Consider the following 14,077-nt stretch of genomic DNA (forward strand, 5'->3'; position numbering starts at 1 on the left):
TTCTCTAGCGAAGAGACGAGACCCCCAGGGATCAAAAGCTCATCTTTATTAGGAAGACTCTGAACAAACAACCTACCCCCCCCCCCCACCTTCAAGCTTGGGGAAGGAGGATGGGGGATCTGCACCCTCCTCCCATATATACACAACAGAATCCCCCTGGAGAAGGTGCCCCTGCTTGTGGGGGCTGAGACAGCAGCTTTAACAAGCTAGTGCTTGAGAGCCAAGCCCCCTTTCCTCTCCAGATTCAGTTTTCTCATTTGTAAAATGAGCTCAGGAGAAACCGGTGCTACGGAGTTTCTCCCCAGCGCTGAAGATGTCCGATTCAGAAGGACGAGGACGTTGGAAGACTGACCAAGGGCCGCCCCAGGGGATGGGGGTGCTGGGTATCCTGGTTGGAAGACCACCTCCCTCCCCACCCAGCGCCTCTCCTCCAGCGCCGCGGGGCTACGTGGCCTCAGGGCCCGGGGACAGGAGGCCACCCCCAAAGCCGGCCTCACGGTACTGGTTGGGGAACATGTTGCTGCCCACGAGGCTGGCAGTGCCTCCGTCCCCGGGGCCCGGGGCCTGGTACGAGTCCAGCGTCAGCGGCTCAGGGCCGGGGGGCTCCCCGACCGCAGCCCCTGCACCGCCGTTGCCCGCGACAGCGCTGGTGAGTGGTGGCGCTGGGGGCAACATGTCCAGCATGGTCAAGAGCGTTGGGGCAGCGGGGTCGTAGGGAAAGCCGTCGTCCAGGAGGTCCGGCCCGCCGGGGGGTTCCAGGCTAGGGAGGGATACGGTGCCCGGGAAGAAGTCTGTGTCCGGTAGCAGCACTGACGGTGGGAGGTACGGTCCTGCAGGGATGAGGAGAAAGAAGGAAGCGTGGTGGGCTTTTACGGCCGACCTCCCGCCAGGTCAAATGCCGGGTCCATGGCTAAACACTTTATCATGTGGCCTCCTGTAACGCCAGGGAGAACTGGGAGTAGGGACTATCACCGTTCTTTCTCTCTTTTTTTTTATTTACAATAATTTTTTTTGAGGTATAGTTGATGGACAGTATTATACGTTTCAGGTGTACAACATAGTGATTCACAATTATTTAAGGTTATACTCCACTTATGCGTGTGTGCTTAATCATTCAGTTGTGTCTGACTCTTGGCCACCCCATGGACTGTAGCCCACCAGGTTCCTCTGTCCATGGGATTCTCCAGGCAAGAATACTAGAAGGGCATTGCCCTTCTAGAATACTAGAGTGAGTTGCCATTCCCTTCTCCAGGGGATCTTCCCAACCCAGGGACTGAACCCAGGTCTCTTGCATTGCAGGTGGATTCTTTACCATGCAGGCCACCAGGGAAGCCCATACTCTGCTTATAGTTGTTATAAAATATTGGCTATATTCCCTGTGCTGTATTCCCTGTCCCTGTTGCTGATTTATTTTATACATCGTAATTTGTACCTTTTAATCCCCATCCCTGTATTTCCCCTCCCCCTCCGCTCTTCCCACTGATAACCACTAGTTTGTTGTCTATATCTGTCAGTATTTCTTTTTTGTTATATTTACTTTTTTTATGACTCCACATATAAGTTGTACAGTATTTGTCTTTCTCTGCCACTAAGCATAATACTCTCTAAGTCCATCCATGTTGTTGCAAATTACAGTTTTATGACTGAGTAGTAATACATTGTGAGGAGGGCATGGCAACCCATTCCAGGACTCTTGCCTAGAGAATCCCATGGACAGAGGAGCCTGGCAGGCTGCAGTCCACAGGGTAGTATACAGACGGACACGACTAAAGCGACTAAGCAGCAGCAGTAATCCATTGTATATTATATATATATATATACAATGGATTACTGCTGCTGCAGTATATATATATATATATATATATACACCACATCTTCTTTATCCATTCATTTATTGAAGGACACTTAGGTTACTTCCATTTCTTGGCTATTGTAAACAATGGTGCTATGCACTGGGGTACATGTCTCTTTTCAAATTAGTGTTTTCATTTTGTTTGTTTGTTTTGGATATACACTCAGGAGTGGAATTGCTGGGTCATATGGTATTTGCAAATGATATGACCAATACAGGGTTAATGTCCAAAATAAAAACAGCTCATACGATATTAAATAAACAAATACCCCAACTAAGAAAATGAGCAGAGCAACTGAATAGACATTTTTCTAAGGAAGACATGCAGTTGGCCAACAGTCACATGAAAAGATGCTCAACATGGTTAATCATCAGAGAAATGCAAATAAAAACCACAATGAAGTATTACCTCACACCTGTCAGAATGGCTGTCATCAGAAAGTCATAAATAACAAGTGCTGGTGAGGATGTAGAGAAAAGAGAACCCTCATACATTGTTGGTGGGAGGGTAAATTGGTGTGTGGAAAACAGTTTGGAAGTTCCTCAAGAAACTAAGAATCATTCTTATTTAATAAGCAAACAGGCAAAATAACTTGCAGTCCACAGGTGAGTTGTGGAACCAGGGTTGAAACTGTGCTCCTATAATGCTAGTGGGTTTTCCTTAAGAATGAGGAAGAAAAGGATCCTCCAAAGCCCCCCAGCATTTAAAGACAACCCAAAAGGTGAAATCTCCACAGCATGGGAGACCCAAGGAGAAATATCAAGTCCCAAAATTGTAAGGTAAAATGGTAAGTGCTATTGTGGAAGTCTTTTTGAGACAAGACAAACCTTACCAGCAAAGACTGACTACACTTATTTTAGAAGGAGTCAGAGTGCTGCTGGAACTCTATTTCCCAGCTTCCCTTGTAGCTTCACGTGGACATATAACCAAGTGCTACTGGCTGAAATGTGAGCATGATGGCTGGAGCTGCAATAGCCATTCTGCATCATAAGGTGGAAATTATGAGCTGAAAATGGCAGGAGCTTGGGTCGCCGATAATCATGCAGCCACCAAACCATCTGTGGACCACCCACCCCTGGACTGTGTTAATGTGAGAGGAGAAATAATGTCCTATCCTATTGAAGCTCCTGTTATTTGAGATTTTGCTGTGAATGCAGTTAAACATGATCATAACAAATACAGTTGGCATTCCTGGTTTCCAGCAAGTTCCTAACATCTCCTGGGCACCAAATCCTGTACTAAATAACTGTGCCTTGTGGCCTCACTAAATTCTGGAAGGAACCCCAAAAAGGAAGATCTCCATCTGCAAGTTAAGTAAACTGAGGCCCAAAGAGGTTGCATTGGGACTCCCCAGCGCAGTGGTTAAGAATCCACCTTCCAATTCAGGGGGCACAGGTTTGATTCCTGGTTCAGGAACTAAGATCTCACATGCCTCAGGGTAACTAAGCCCATGCACCACAAATACATTTCTAGACCCCCCACACACCACAGCTAGAGAGAAGACCTTGTAGTTCAACAAACAGCCCACATGCTGCAACTAAGACCTGATGCAGCCATAAATATTTTTTTAAAAAAAGATCACACAGTGGCTAAATTGTGGCCTTGAATTCAAACCCAGTCTGATTGCAGAGGCCAGGTTCCTAACCATTCCACTCTAGTGCCAGGGCAGCTTTGCCACAGGAATGAGAAAGGGGAACTTTAAATAGTGGGAAATTGGGGTGATGGAGCAGGCGAAAGAATTACTAAATGGCTAATGATGAGGGATTTCAGGGATTCAGGGTTGAAGTTTGGTGAGATGGACTAGGACTGGGGGTTTCTAGGGGCAGAGGTCTTGGGCATTGGTTAGAGGGGTTGGGGGGACAACAGATGACACTTGAAACCTTTAGGTGATTGGCTGAGATTGACAACTCCAGCAGATTCTGGTTGGGAGCTGACTGGGAGCTGGGCTCCTGGGGTAGCTGGGGTGCTGGGGACAGCGTTCTTAGAGCTAGCGGTCAGCAAGTAGGGAGGCTTTGGATAGCAGCCAGACAGGGTTACGGTTCATGGGATCTAGAGGCTGGCATGTGAGTTGAGATGAAGGCCGTGGTAGAAGAGGTCAGAGGGTGACTGAATTCAAGGCTGGCTAGCTTTGACACCACTTCTATTTATCCATCATCTACTCCCTACTACTGGTTTCATATGTATCATCACTAATCTAAACCTATGCCCATGGGTGGTGGTCCAGTGGCTAAGACTCCATTCTCCTAATGCAGAGGCCCTGGGTTTGATCCCTGGTCAGGGAAATAGATCCCACATGCCGCAACTGAGAGTTCACATGCCGCAACTAATAGAAGACTGAAGATTCCACATGCAACTAAGACCTATTGCAGCCTAATTAAATAATTAAAAATTTAAATAAATTAATAAGTAAATAAACTTTTGCTCAGGTGTAACTCCTAGCTCCACCACAGACTGGCTGTGTGACCTTGGGCAAGAGATGTCACCTCTCTGGGCCTCAAGTTTTTCACCAGTAAAATGGGACTGGGGCATGAGAGGAGATGACAGCACCCACCCCCCACCCCCCAGAGGGACTGAGTGAACACACACAAAGCAGTTATGCTCAGAGTGTCTGTAAAAATAAATACAGTAATATTTAAAGGGCCAATGAGGTAGGTATGTGGTGATACTTTTCAGAGGAGCCCTGAAGCTCTGAGAGGTAGAGCAACTTGATGAAGGTCACACAGCATGTACATGGCCAAGTGGAGATCAGAGCCTCTGGACTGTGTCCAGAGCCACTATTCTTTCCACTTTATGTTGCTGGTTAAGTGGTGAGGCACTGGCCATGTAGGAGCTCTTGGGGGGCCTGGAGAGGCTAGAAAAGCGGGGCTACAGCCCCCGCCTCAGCCCACCTTGAGGGCAGGGGCTTGCACTGAACCAATACCCACCTGAGCCATGGCTGTGCAGGAATTGATCCAGGAAGACTGGTTTTTTCCTCCGTCGTTTGCTCTCAATGCCATGGGGATCTGAAGGAAGGCAAAGATGAGGACCCCTGGATCCCACCAGCCCCTCCTGCCCAACCTGGGGGAGTGGGCAGGGCGGTGGGGTCAGTCAACCCCTCCCAGGGACCTGGAGAGGGACATCAAAAGGCGCAGAGGGGACACACCGGAACTATTCAGCTCCCCAAGGACGTCAGGCAGCCCCCGTTTCCGCTTCTTGTCCACGCCGTAGCTGTCTGTTCAGGAGATACCAGAGGCATAAAAAATAACCCATGAAAAATAAGAATTATAGAAACCATTTGGGAAGTTGTTGAGCTGTTCTGGCTTTTTCCCAACCAATGTATATAGATGTCCATATCTTAGAATAAAACCCAAATCCATTTCTAACCACACTGGAACATCCCAGGCATGATTCTGCCTCAGGGCCTTTGCACTTGCTGTTCCAGCTGCTTAAAACACTCTTCCTCAACTCTTACCACTTCCCTGGAAAACTGCTTAGTCACCCTCCTGTCCTCAGGTCAACTGCCCCCTCTTCCAGGAAACCCTCCCTGAACTCTAAGGCTGGGTCAGTTGTCCTACTCTGCAAGCCGAATTCTGTAAGCAATTCCATCCCAGCCCTGCCCACTCTGGCTGTCCCTGTATGGGAATGGATCTGTTCCCCCTCATCCCCCCACCTCCGTGGGACGATGAGCCTCATAGCACAGGGCTGGGGCTGTCTCTGGTACCACTATGTTCCCAGCAGAGGCCCAGGCATGAGCAGCTGTGCTGAGAGGAGAAATCATTAAATAATCCCAAAATATCAAGAGATGGGTACTGTTATTTCCATTTTGCACAGGAGGAGTCTGAGACTAGGAAAAGCCAAGGTCACATAAGCCAGTAAGCAGATCAGGATTTGAACCCCAGTCTGTGCAACTCGGAGCTCACATTCTATTCTGCCTCTTCCCCTTTCCCTTTGGGTCACCCCAAGTAAGGCCAGAGACCTGGTCTCTGGGGCAGTGGGTCACCCTGGGTTGCCGTGGTTACCATGGTCCCGAGGCAGGTAGGTGAAGGGCAGAGGCTCACTGCAGACCCCATCGGTAAGCCGCTGCAGAAAGACGTTCACTGTCACAGGTTCAACAATCTCCAGGTCCTCGTAGGGTGGTGTCTTGAACACAATGGCAATCTGGCGGTGCACATCGGCCTGGGAGAAGTCAGCCCGGCCTTCCCAGGAGGCTCTGCTGAACACCACCGATATATCCTCTGGCAGGAAAGTGGGGGCATCAGCTGAGCCAAGACACTTGGTCCACCAGAGACCCAACTCACTCAGCCTCCCCCAAAATCAACACCAGTATTTCTAAGAATAAAACTAATTGAAAATGATAAAAAAAAAAAACTAATTATGCGTGCATGCATGCTAAGTCACTTCAGTCATGTCTGACTCCTATGAATAGTAGCACACCAGGCTCCTCTGTCCATGGGATTCTCCAGGCAAAAATACTAGAGTGGGTTGCCATTTCCTCCTCCAGGAGATCTTTACAATCCAGAGATCGAACCCACGTCTCCTGTATTGGCAGACAGGTTCTTTACCACTAGCGCTACCTGGGAAGCCCATATATATGTATATATATTGAGGCTTTATATGTGTTGGACACACACAGATTACCTCTAAGACATACAGCAATTCTAGGAATCCCATGATATTGAGGAGAAAGCAAAGGCACCAGGAGATTAAGCCACTTGTCCAAGGTCACATGGTCAAGAAGTGGTGCAGCCAAGATGGAAATCCAAGATGGGAGCTCTTCAGCACTAGCTCCTAGGACTTGGGGGGAGTTACTGATATTTCTGGGCCCAGTGTCATCACCCTAAAGAGGGAAAGTCTAGCACTCACCTCATAGGACTTGTTAGGAGGATTAAATGAGTCATTCCAATAAAAGGGCTTAGAAGAGGACTTAACATAATAGGTGATCAATCCTTGTTAAGTATGATGGCTTTTATAAGCATTATGCAAAATATTAGCTCCAGGTCTGGAACTCAGAAAATCCTCAGTAAATGCTAACTCTTTGTGATGTAGCTCTTAGGTACTTGGGATCCCATCTCATCTTTTTTTTTTTTTTTTCCATTTATTGTTATTAGTTGGAGGCTAATTACTTTATAATATTGTAGTGTTTTTTGCCATACATTGGCATGAATCAGCCATGGATTTACATGTGTTCCCCATCCTGATCCCCGCTCCCCCCATCTCATCTTAATACCAGCTCATTTTAGGAGTTGAGGAAACTGGCTCAGGGTAGTGAAGTCACCTGGCCAAAATCAGCCAGTGAGTCAATGATGGAATAGAACTCACATCTACCTTGAATCATTCACCCAGGGCAGGATCAGTTTTTCTGCCCTAACCCCAATTCCCAGGCTCCTAAGAATCTCCTTGGCCTTCCTCAGATCTCAGCTCAAATATCACCTCCTCCAGGAAGCCTTCCCAGATGCCTGGACCATGTCTGGTCTTCCTGTTGTTCAGTCTCAGTATTATGTCTTCTTCCCTATCAGCATTATGCATATTTATAATTTGTATTTCTTTCCCTACCTCTCACTGAACTGAGAGCCCTGTGAGGGCAGAGTCTGGACATGTCTCAGTCACTGCTATGTCCCAGCACTGCCTAGCACAGGGGCCAGCATAGAGGAGCCACCCAATAACCATTTACTCGTTCAAAAAAAAACCCCAAAACCCAGACCTCCCTGGTGGCACAATGGATAAGAGTTCACCTGCCAATGCAGGGGGACATGAGTTCGATCCCTGATCTGGGAAGACCCCACATGCTGTGGAGCAACTAAGCCTGTGCACCACAACTGCTGAGCCGGTGCCCCAGAGCCCGCATGGCGCAACTACGGAGCCCGCGTGCTCCAACTACTGAAGCATGTGTGCGCCTAGAGCCTGTCCTCTGCAACAAGAGAAGCCACCACAATGAGAAGCCTGTGCATCGCAATGAAGAGTGGCCCCTGCTCGCCACAGCTAGAGTAAGCCCACACAAAGCAACAAGGACCCAGCGCAGCCAAAAATGAAAAAATAGTAAAATTTTTAAAAACCCTGTTTGAAAAAAAAAATAAAATAAAATAAAAAATAAATAAATAAAAACCCTGTTTGAGAAAGGGGTTTTGACATTTGAATGGACATGACTCAAATGGAAACCTCCTCCATTTTCTCCATCTGGAGCTCTGACCCAACTGTCATTAAGCATTTATTTATACAACTCCACGATTTTAATACCAGAGTAGTTCCCCAAAGTTCCTGATGCCAAGGTCTTCCCAGCACTCAACGCTGGCCAGTATAAACAGGCTTCGTTCTCCGTTCATGAATGAGTGAGTGGGTGTGTGGCTGGGTGACTCAGTGAGAGAGTGAATCAATGGGCAATATCTGAAAGCAGAGCTCTGGACCCTTCTCCTAGGCTCCCCTGGTTAACCAGCTACCCCTCACCGTCTCCCTCTCTGCAAGCGTCAGACCCCACTCTGCCCGCTCGCCGCCCCAGGCCCCTCACCTTTCTGCACCTTGTCGCAGAGGAGGTAGAGCTCCTCGCCACCCGTGCACGGCCCACTCTCCTTGTTGATTCGGCAAATCCGTAGCTCCGACGTGTTTGTAGACTCTGGGAAAGAGGAGAGGAAGACACACAAAGGGGAAAAGAAAAAAGAATTCAGTCATTAAATCCTTACCAGGAACCCCATGGGTGCCCACTCGGGGTTGGAGAGCTGGGAAATGGACAAGCCAGGGTGTCTGATATTTTTGGAACCTGTGGTGCAGGTGGAAAAAGAAGACGCCCGGGGTGGAGGGGTTAATGGAAATTCATGAGTCCTCCGCGCTGAGGTCTAGCGAGCTCCCATCTCTGTCATGGGGATTGGATAGGTCAAAGCCCACTGGTAGCCAAGTGGTGACCACGTGCCCTAGACCTGGCCAATCAAAGCATCGCCTCCTCCTGGCCACAGATGATTGGTCAGAGAGGAGGATGTGAGCAAAAATATTGGGTAAGACTTCCCTGGTGGTACAGGGGATAAGAATCTGCCTGCTGATGCAGCAGACACAGGTTCAATTCCTCGTATGGGAAGATTCCACATGCCACGGAGCAACTAAGCCTGAGCTCTAGAGCCTTTGAGCCGCTACTACTAAGCTCACTTGCCACACCTACTGAAGCCCAAGTGCCTAGAGCCTACGCACCTCAATAAAGAGTAGCCCCCACTCACCACAATTAGAGAAAGGCTGCATGCAGGAAAAAAAAAAGAAATTGGGTAAAAGAATCTCTCTTCAGGAGCCGGAGAAAAGTTCCAGGCTGGTAGGACATAAGACTAGACTTTTGTACAGTTATTTTGCCCCCGCCTGGGAGGGCCCTGCTAAGAGTGACTCTAACATGAAGGAAGCATGACCGAGAGATAGAGAGAAATAGATCCCTAATGACATCACTGAGAGCCTGGATAAAGCCAAACGTGAAGCATCATATTACCTCTGGATATTTTTAGTTAATGGAACTAACATTCTTTTTTTTTTTTTCCTTATGTGAGTTGGGATTCTATCTCTTGCATCCATAAAAGCCCAGATAGAATTAATACTCCCTGCCCATTTTGATGCTTGCGGCAGTCACTGTAAGTGGGCTAAAATCTAACAGCTATTCCTAATATCCTCTTCTATGCCTGTACCCCTCTATAGAGGATGAAAAATCTAAATACATGCTTTCTCAGACTGCTTTGCAACTAAAGATGGCCATGAAGCCAAGTTCTGGCCAATGAGACATAAGCAGATGCCTATCAGGGTGATTCTGAGAAATGTATCATTTTCTGTAAAAGAGAGAGATATTACTTATGCTGCCTCTTCCCAAGGACTGCGTCGTATAGTTGTACTGATTGTGCTTTCTACAATACCAGAAGGCGCTGTTGCCATAGGCTACTTAGTAAATGCTGACCTCTAGAGGTGGGCAGTGTACAGCTTGCACACCATACAGGGTGACCCCACACACCATCTTGAACACAGATATGATGTTTGGAGCTGTGGCAGCCAGCTCATGACCATGAGGGAAAGGCCACGAGAATCACAGAGCTACTGAACCAGCACCCTGATATAGCTGAGCAGCTGAATCAATAGGAACAGACTTAATAACTGAGAAAAAAAAAAAAAAGAATTCCCTGTTTGTTCACCCATTCTGTGTGAGGCTTTCCAGTACTTGCAACCAAAGACAATCCTAATGGAACAGCACCCTCAACTCACTCTTGTCGTAGACGGGCTCAGAGAGCACAGGGTCCATCCGGCGCATCTGTCCTTGCTGGTCCCTGTATGAGGCCTGGAAGCAAATCCTCACAACATTCATGTCCACCTCCTGATGGTTCTTCAGGGACCCAGCTGTAGGAGAGATACAGGAAGGCTGAGTGGGGGTGGTGGAGACCCTAGTAAGGGGATGGGGGAGAGGGAAGGGATGGGGCTGGGGCAATGGTGGATACTGGAAAAGGCGAGGGGATGGGGTGGCGGAAGGGTGAGCAGTTTAGGAGGATGAGATGCTGAGCTAGGCATAGGGACTCACCGTTGTAAGGGTCGATGCCCAGCTGAATTTTCCGCTCAATGGCAGCCTCGATCTCCTTTTTCCTCACGCACTGGATGCCCAGGTTGTTAAAGCTGAGTGGGGGAAGGGGTGAAGGGAGGTACTCCTGAGAGGGCAGGTGTAGCCCTGACCCACAAGACGGCTCTGGCAGATGCTGCTGCGGGGCTCACACCCTCAGAGGCTGAAGCCCCCCTAGGCCCAGGGTTCCCAGCACTGGGACGGGATTGGGGCTCAAACCCTTAGGGGAATGGAGGATTCCTGAGAGAACTTGGGGACACACCTTATCTTTATCTCATGAAAGCACCAGTTGACCTCATTTATAAAAAGAAAACTGCCAATTAAACTCAAATGTGATATCAATGTTTTAAAAAAAAAACTCTCCAAAACAGCAGAGATCAAAACGCTGGATAATATCCTCTGTAAGTGATGTTGTAGAGAATCAGGCACTCTCACTCATTGCTGGAGGGACTGTAAATCACCTAAGTGATCACGTACTAAAAGGCAACACAGCAGTATTCATTCATTCCATCAAGATTTCCTGAACACCTACTGTGTGCCAGGGACTGTGCTAGGCACAGGGAACAGGGGGATACAGCAGGGAACAAAAGAGATAAAATCTCTGCTCTCACAGAACTTACATTTTCATTAAGTTTATAAATTGCTAAAAATATAAATGCACAGATGTGGGGCCAACAATTTCATTTCTAGGAATTTATCCTAGAGAAGGGTATATATGAAACCATTCATTGAATAATAGTAACAAAGCAACAAGAGATTGAAATGAGTGCCCATTAATAAGGACATATTCAATCAATTGTTAACATCCATGCATTGGAATACTATGCAGCCAATAAAAAGGATAGGACAGTTCTAAATGTACTGATAGGAATTATCTCTCAGATGTACTAAAACAAAAAAACAAGGTGCAAATGGCTCTACCATTCATAAGGGAATGACAAATATATATATGTGTGTGTGTGTGTGTGTGTGTGTGTGTGTATGTATATATATAGGCATAGCATATCTTTAGTTGCCTCCAAGAAGGGGCACTAGTAACTAGGCAACCAAAGATGGAAAGAAATTTATTTTTCACTGCACACCCTTTCTGAACCTTTTACTTTTTTAAACTGAAAACATATAAATTATAAAGTGAAAGAAAGAATGGGCCTTGCAGTTAAGTCAGGTCTGGAGTAAAATCTCAGCTCTGCCATTGGCTATCTGGGCTCCTTCACCTCTCTGAGCCATGGTTTTCTTCTCTACAAAATGGGGATAGATATAATGCATGTGAATGTGCATGCAGCAGGGTTCCAGGCCTAAATGAGACCCTCCACTGTTCCCAGACCTTGGTTTCCCCATCTAGGCAATGCAGCAGGGAGAGTCTGGTCAAGCTGCCCCAGTCCTAAGGTTTCCTGGGGTGATCCTCGGCCCCTCAAAATCTCCATGACCAAGCGCAAGGAGTCAGGGGTCAGGTACCTGTGCCGAGGGCTGACATGAGGCCGGAGCCGCACCCTGCAGACGCCGTCTGTGCAGTCTTTCCCCACGAGGCTGTGGGGATGAACTCGGTGAGGCCAGTCCTTCCACACCAGGCAGGCGGTCACCTCCACCTCCCGCAGCCCTCCACAGTCCCGGAGCTGCAGGAAGACGGGTGCTCTTGGGGTCCCATCGCAGACACCTCCACCCATCCAAGCCTCCTCTGGTACCTCCTCTCCCCCTCAACAATGGAAGTGTGTCGGTTGAAGACTTCTTTTAGATCCAAAACCCAAAGCTTCCAACCTGGGGACCTCATAACGTGAGAGCTGACCCACAGATGCGCTTTCTTTGGCCACTTAAAAAAAAATGGATGCACACAAGGTCTCCAAGTGTGGTCCACAGATAACATACTCATAGTGGGGAGACCCAGTAGACACCACCTTAACCAGGTGATCAAGGTCAGTATCACCAATACGGGGCCAACAGAGCACAGGCATCCTCTGTTGGGATGAATCACAAGCTGGAATCAAGATTGCCGGGAGAAATGTCAACAACCTCAGACACACAGATGATACTGCTCTAAGGTCAGAAAGTGAAGAGGAACTAAAGTGCCTCTTAATGAGGGTGAAAGAGGAGAGTGAAAAAGCTAGTTTAAAACTCAACATTCCAAAAATTAAGATCATGGCACCCGGTTCTATCACTTCATGGCAAATAGAAGGGGGGAAAGTTTTATTTTCTTAGACTCCAAAATCACTGCGGATGGTGACTATAGCCTCAAAATTAAAACATGCTTGCTCTTTGGGAGGAAAGCTATGATGAACCTAGACAGCTTGTATTAAAAAGCAAAGACATCACTTTGCCAACAAAGGTCCGTCTAGTTAAACTTATGTTTCTAGTAGTCACATCTGGATGTGAGAGCTGGACCATAAAGAAGGCTTTCTTCTATGACAGCCCCTCCAGAAGTGCAACCCCAGAATCTAGTCGTGAGGAAATGTCAAACAAGCCCTAACTGCAGGTCATCCATTCAGACATATCTGGGTCATGAAAGACAATAAAAAGATGAGTGAGGACTTCCCTGGTAGTCCAGTGGCTAAAGACTCTGTGCTCCTAATACAGGGGGCTTGGGTTTGATCCCTGGTTGGGGAACTAAATCCCACACACCACAACTAAAACCCAGAGCAGTCAAAGAAAAAGATAGGTGTCATATTTGGGGTTAAAAAAGAACAAAAAATGTATTTTGATCTGCTGGTAGTTAAATAATGTATACATATGTCAAAATTCTTAGAGCTACACACTTAATATTTAATCAAATACAACTCAATTTCCAAAAACAAGAGGAGAGAGACTCAGAGACACAACCAAATGCAACATAGGACCCTAGATTGAGGAGGGAGAAATCATTATAAAACACATTTTGAGGGACTTCCCTGTGGTTAAGAATCCACCTGCCAATGGAGGGGACATGGGTTCTATCCCTGGTCCGAGAAGATCCTATATGCCTGGAGCAACTAAGCCCAGAGCAATAAGCACCACAACTACTGAGCCAGTGCTCTAGAGTCAGTGAGCCACAGCTACTGAAGCCCTCCAGCCTAGAGCCTGTGCTCCACTCCAAAAGAAACTGCCAAATGGAGAAGCCTGAGCACCACAACGAAGAGAAGCCCCCACTCACTGCAAATAGAGAAAGCCCGTGCAGAACAAAGACCTGGCATGGCCAAAAATCAATCAACCAACAGATCTTAAAAAAAAAAAAATATGGGGGGAACGATTTGGAAATTTCAGCATGGACTGTATATTAGATGATATTATGGGATATTACTGATTTTTTCCTAGGGATAGTAATGAGCATCATAGCCACCAGGAGTTTATTTTTAGAAGATGCCCCTTGAAGTATCTACAGGTGAAATAACATGATATTTACAACTCATCTGCAAATGGGTCCGCAGAAAAAGCAATGTGCATATCTGTGTGTGTGTGAACACTACGCATATTTGCATGCATGGAAAGAGGGTCAGATATAGCAAGTTGAGGTAAAATTGAGGTCTACTGGTGAATACAGGTGAAGGGTACACAGGTGCTTGTTGTACTATTTTTTAAATTTTTCTGGAGATTGCAGTTGTTTTCATTCTAAATTCATCAAAATGTGTACATTAAATAAGTAGTTTTTTGTATTCAGTTATACCTCAAAGAAAGAAACAAACAAGAAACCTAGAAAAAAGATTTAAAAGATTTTTTT

The 14,077-nt window shown here is 47.0% G+C and overlaps 1 protein-coding gene across 1 annotated transcript in view; it reads right to left on the reverse strand.

Moving 5' to 3' along the window:
* Positions 1-31: 31 nt before the first annotated feature.
* The window catches only part of RELB (RELB proto-oncogene, NF-kB subunit), a 28,578-nt gene continuing 14,532 nt past the window's right edge, over positions 32-14,077 (reverse strand). Inside the window, exons 5-12 of the mRNA XM_020898231.2 lie at positions 11,848-12,005; positions 10,357-10,448; positions 10,047-10,178; positions 8,335-8,439; positions 5,852-6,067; positions 4,996-5,064; positions 4,778-4,855; positions 32-830 (exon numbers count right to left, since the gene is read on the reverse strand). Of these exons, the coding sequence (XP_020753890.2) occupies positions 445-830; positions 4,778-4,855; positions 4,996-5,064; positions 5,852-6,067; positions 8,335-8,439; positions 10,047-10,178; positions 10,357-10,448; positions 11,848-12,005 (1,236 nt within the window). The 3' untranslated portion in view covers positions 32-444. The remainder of the gene's footprint in view (positions 831-4,777; positions 4,856-4,995; positions 5,065-5,851; positions 6,068-8,334; positions 8,440-10,046; positions 10,179-10,356; positions 10,449-11,847; positions 12,006-14,077) is intronic.

This window comes from Odocoileus virginianus, chromosome 20, assembly GCF_023699985.2.
Source record: "Odocoileus virginianus isolate 20LAN1187 ecotype Illinois chromosome 20, Ovbor_1.2, whole genome shotgun sequence".
Taxonomy (NCBI): Eukaryota; Metazoa; Chordata; class Mammalia; order Artiodactyla; family Cervidae; genus Odocoileus; species Odocoileus virginianus.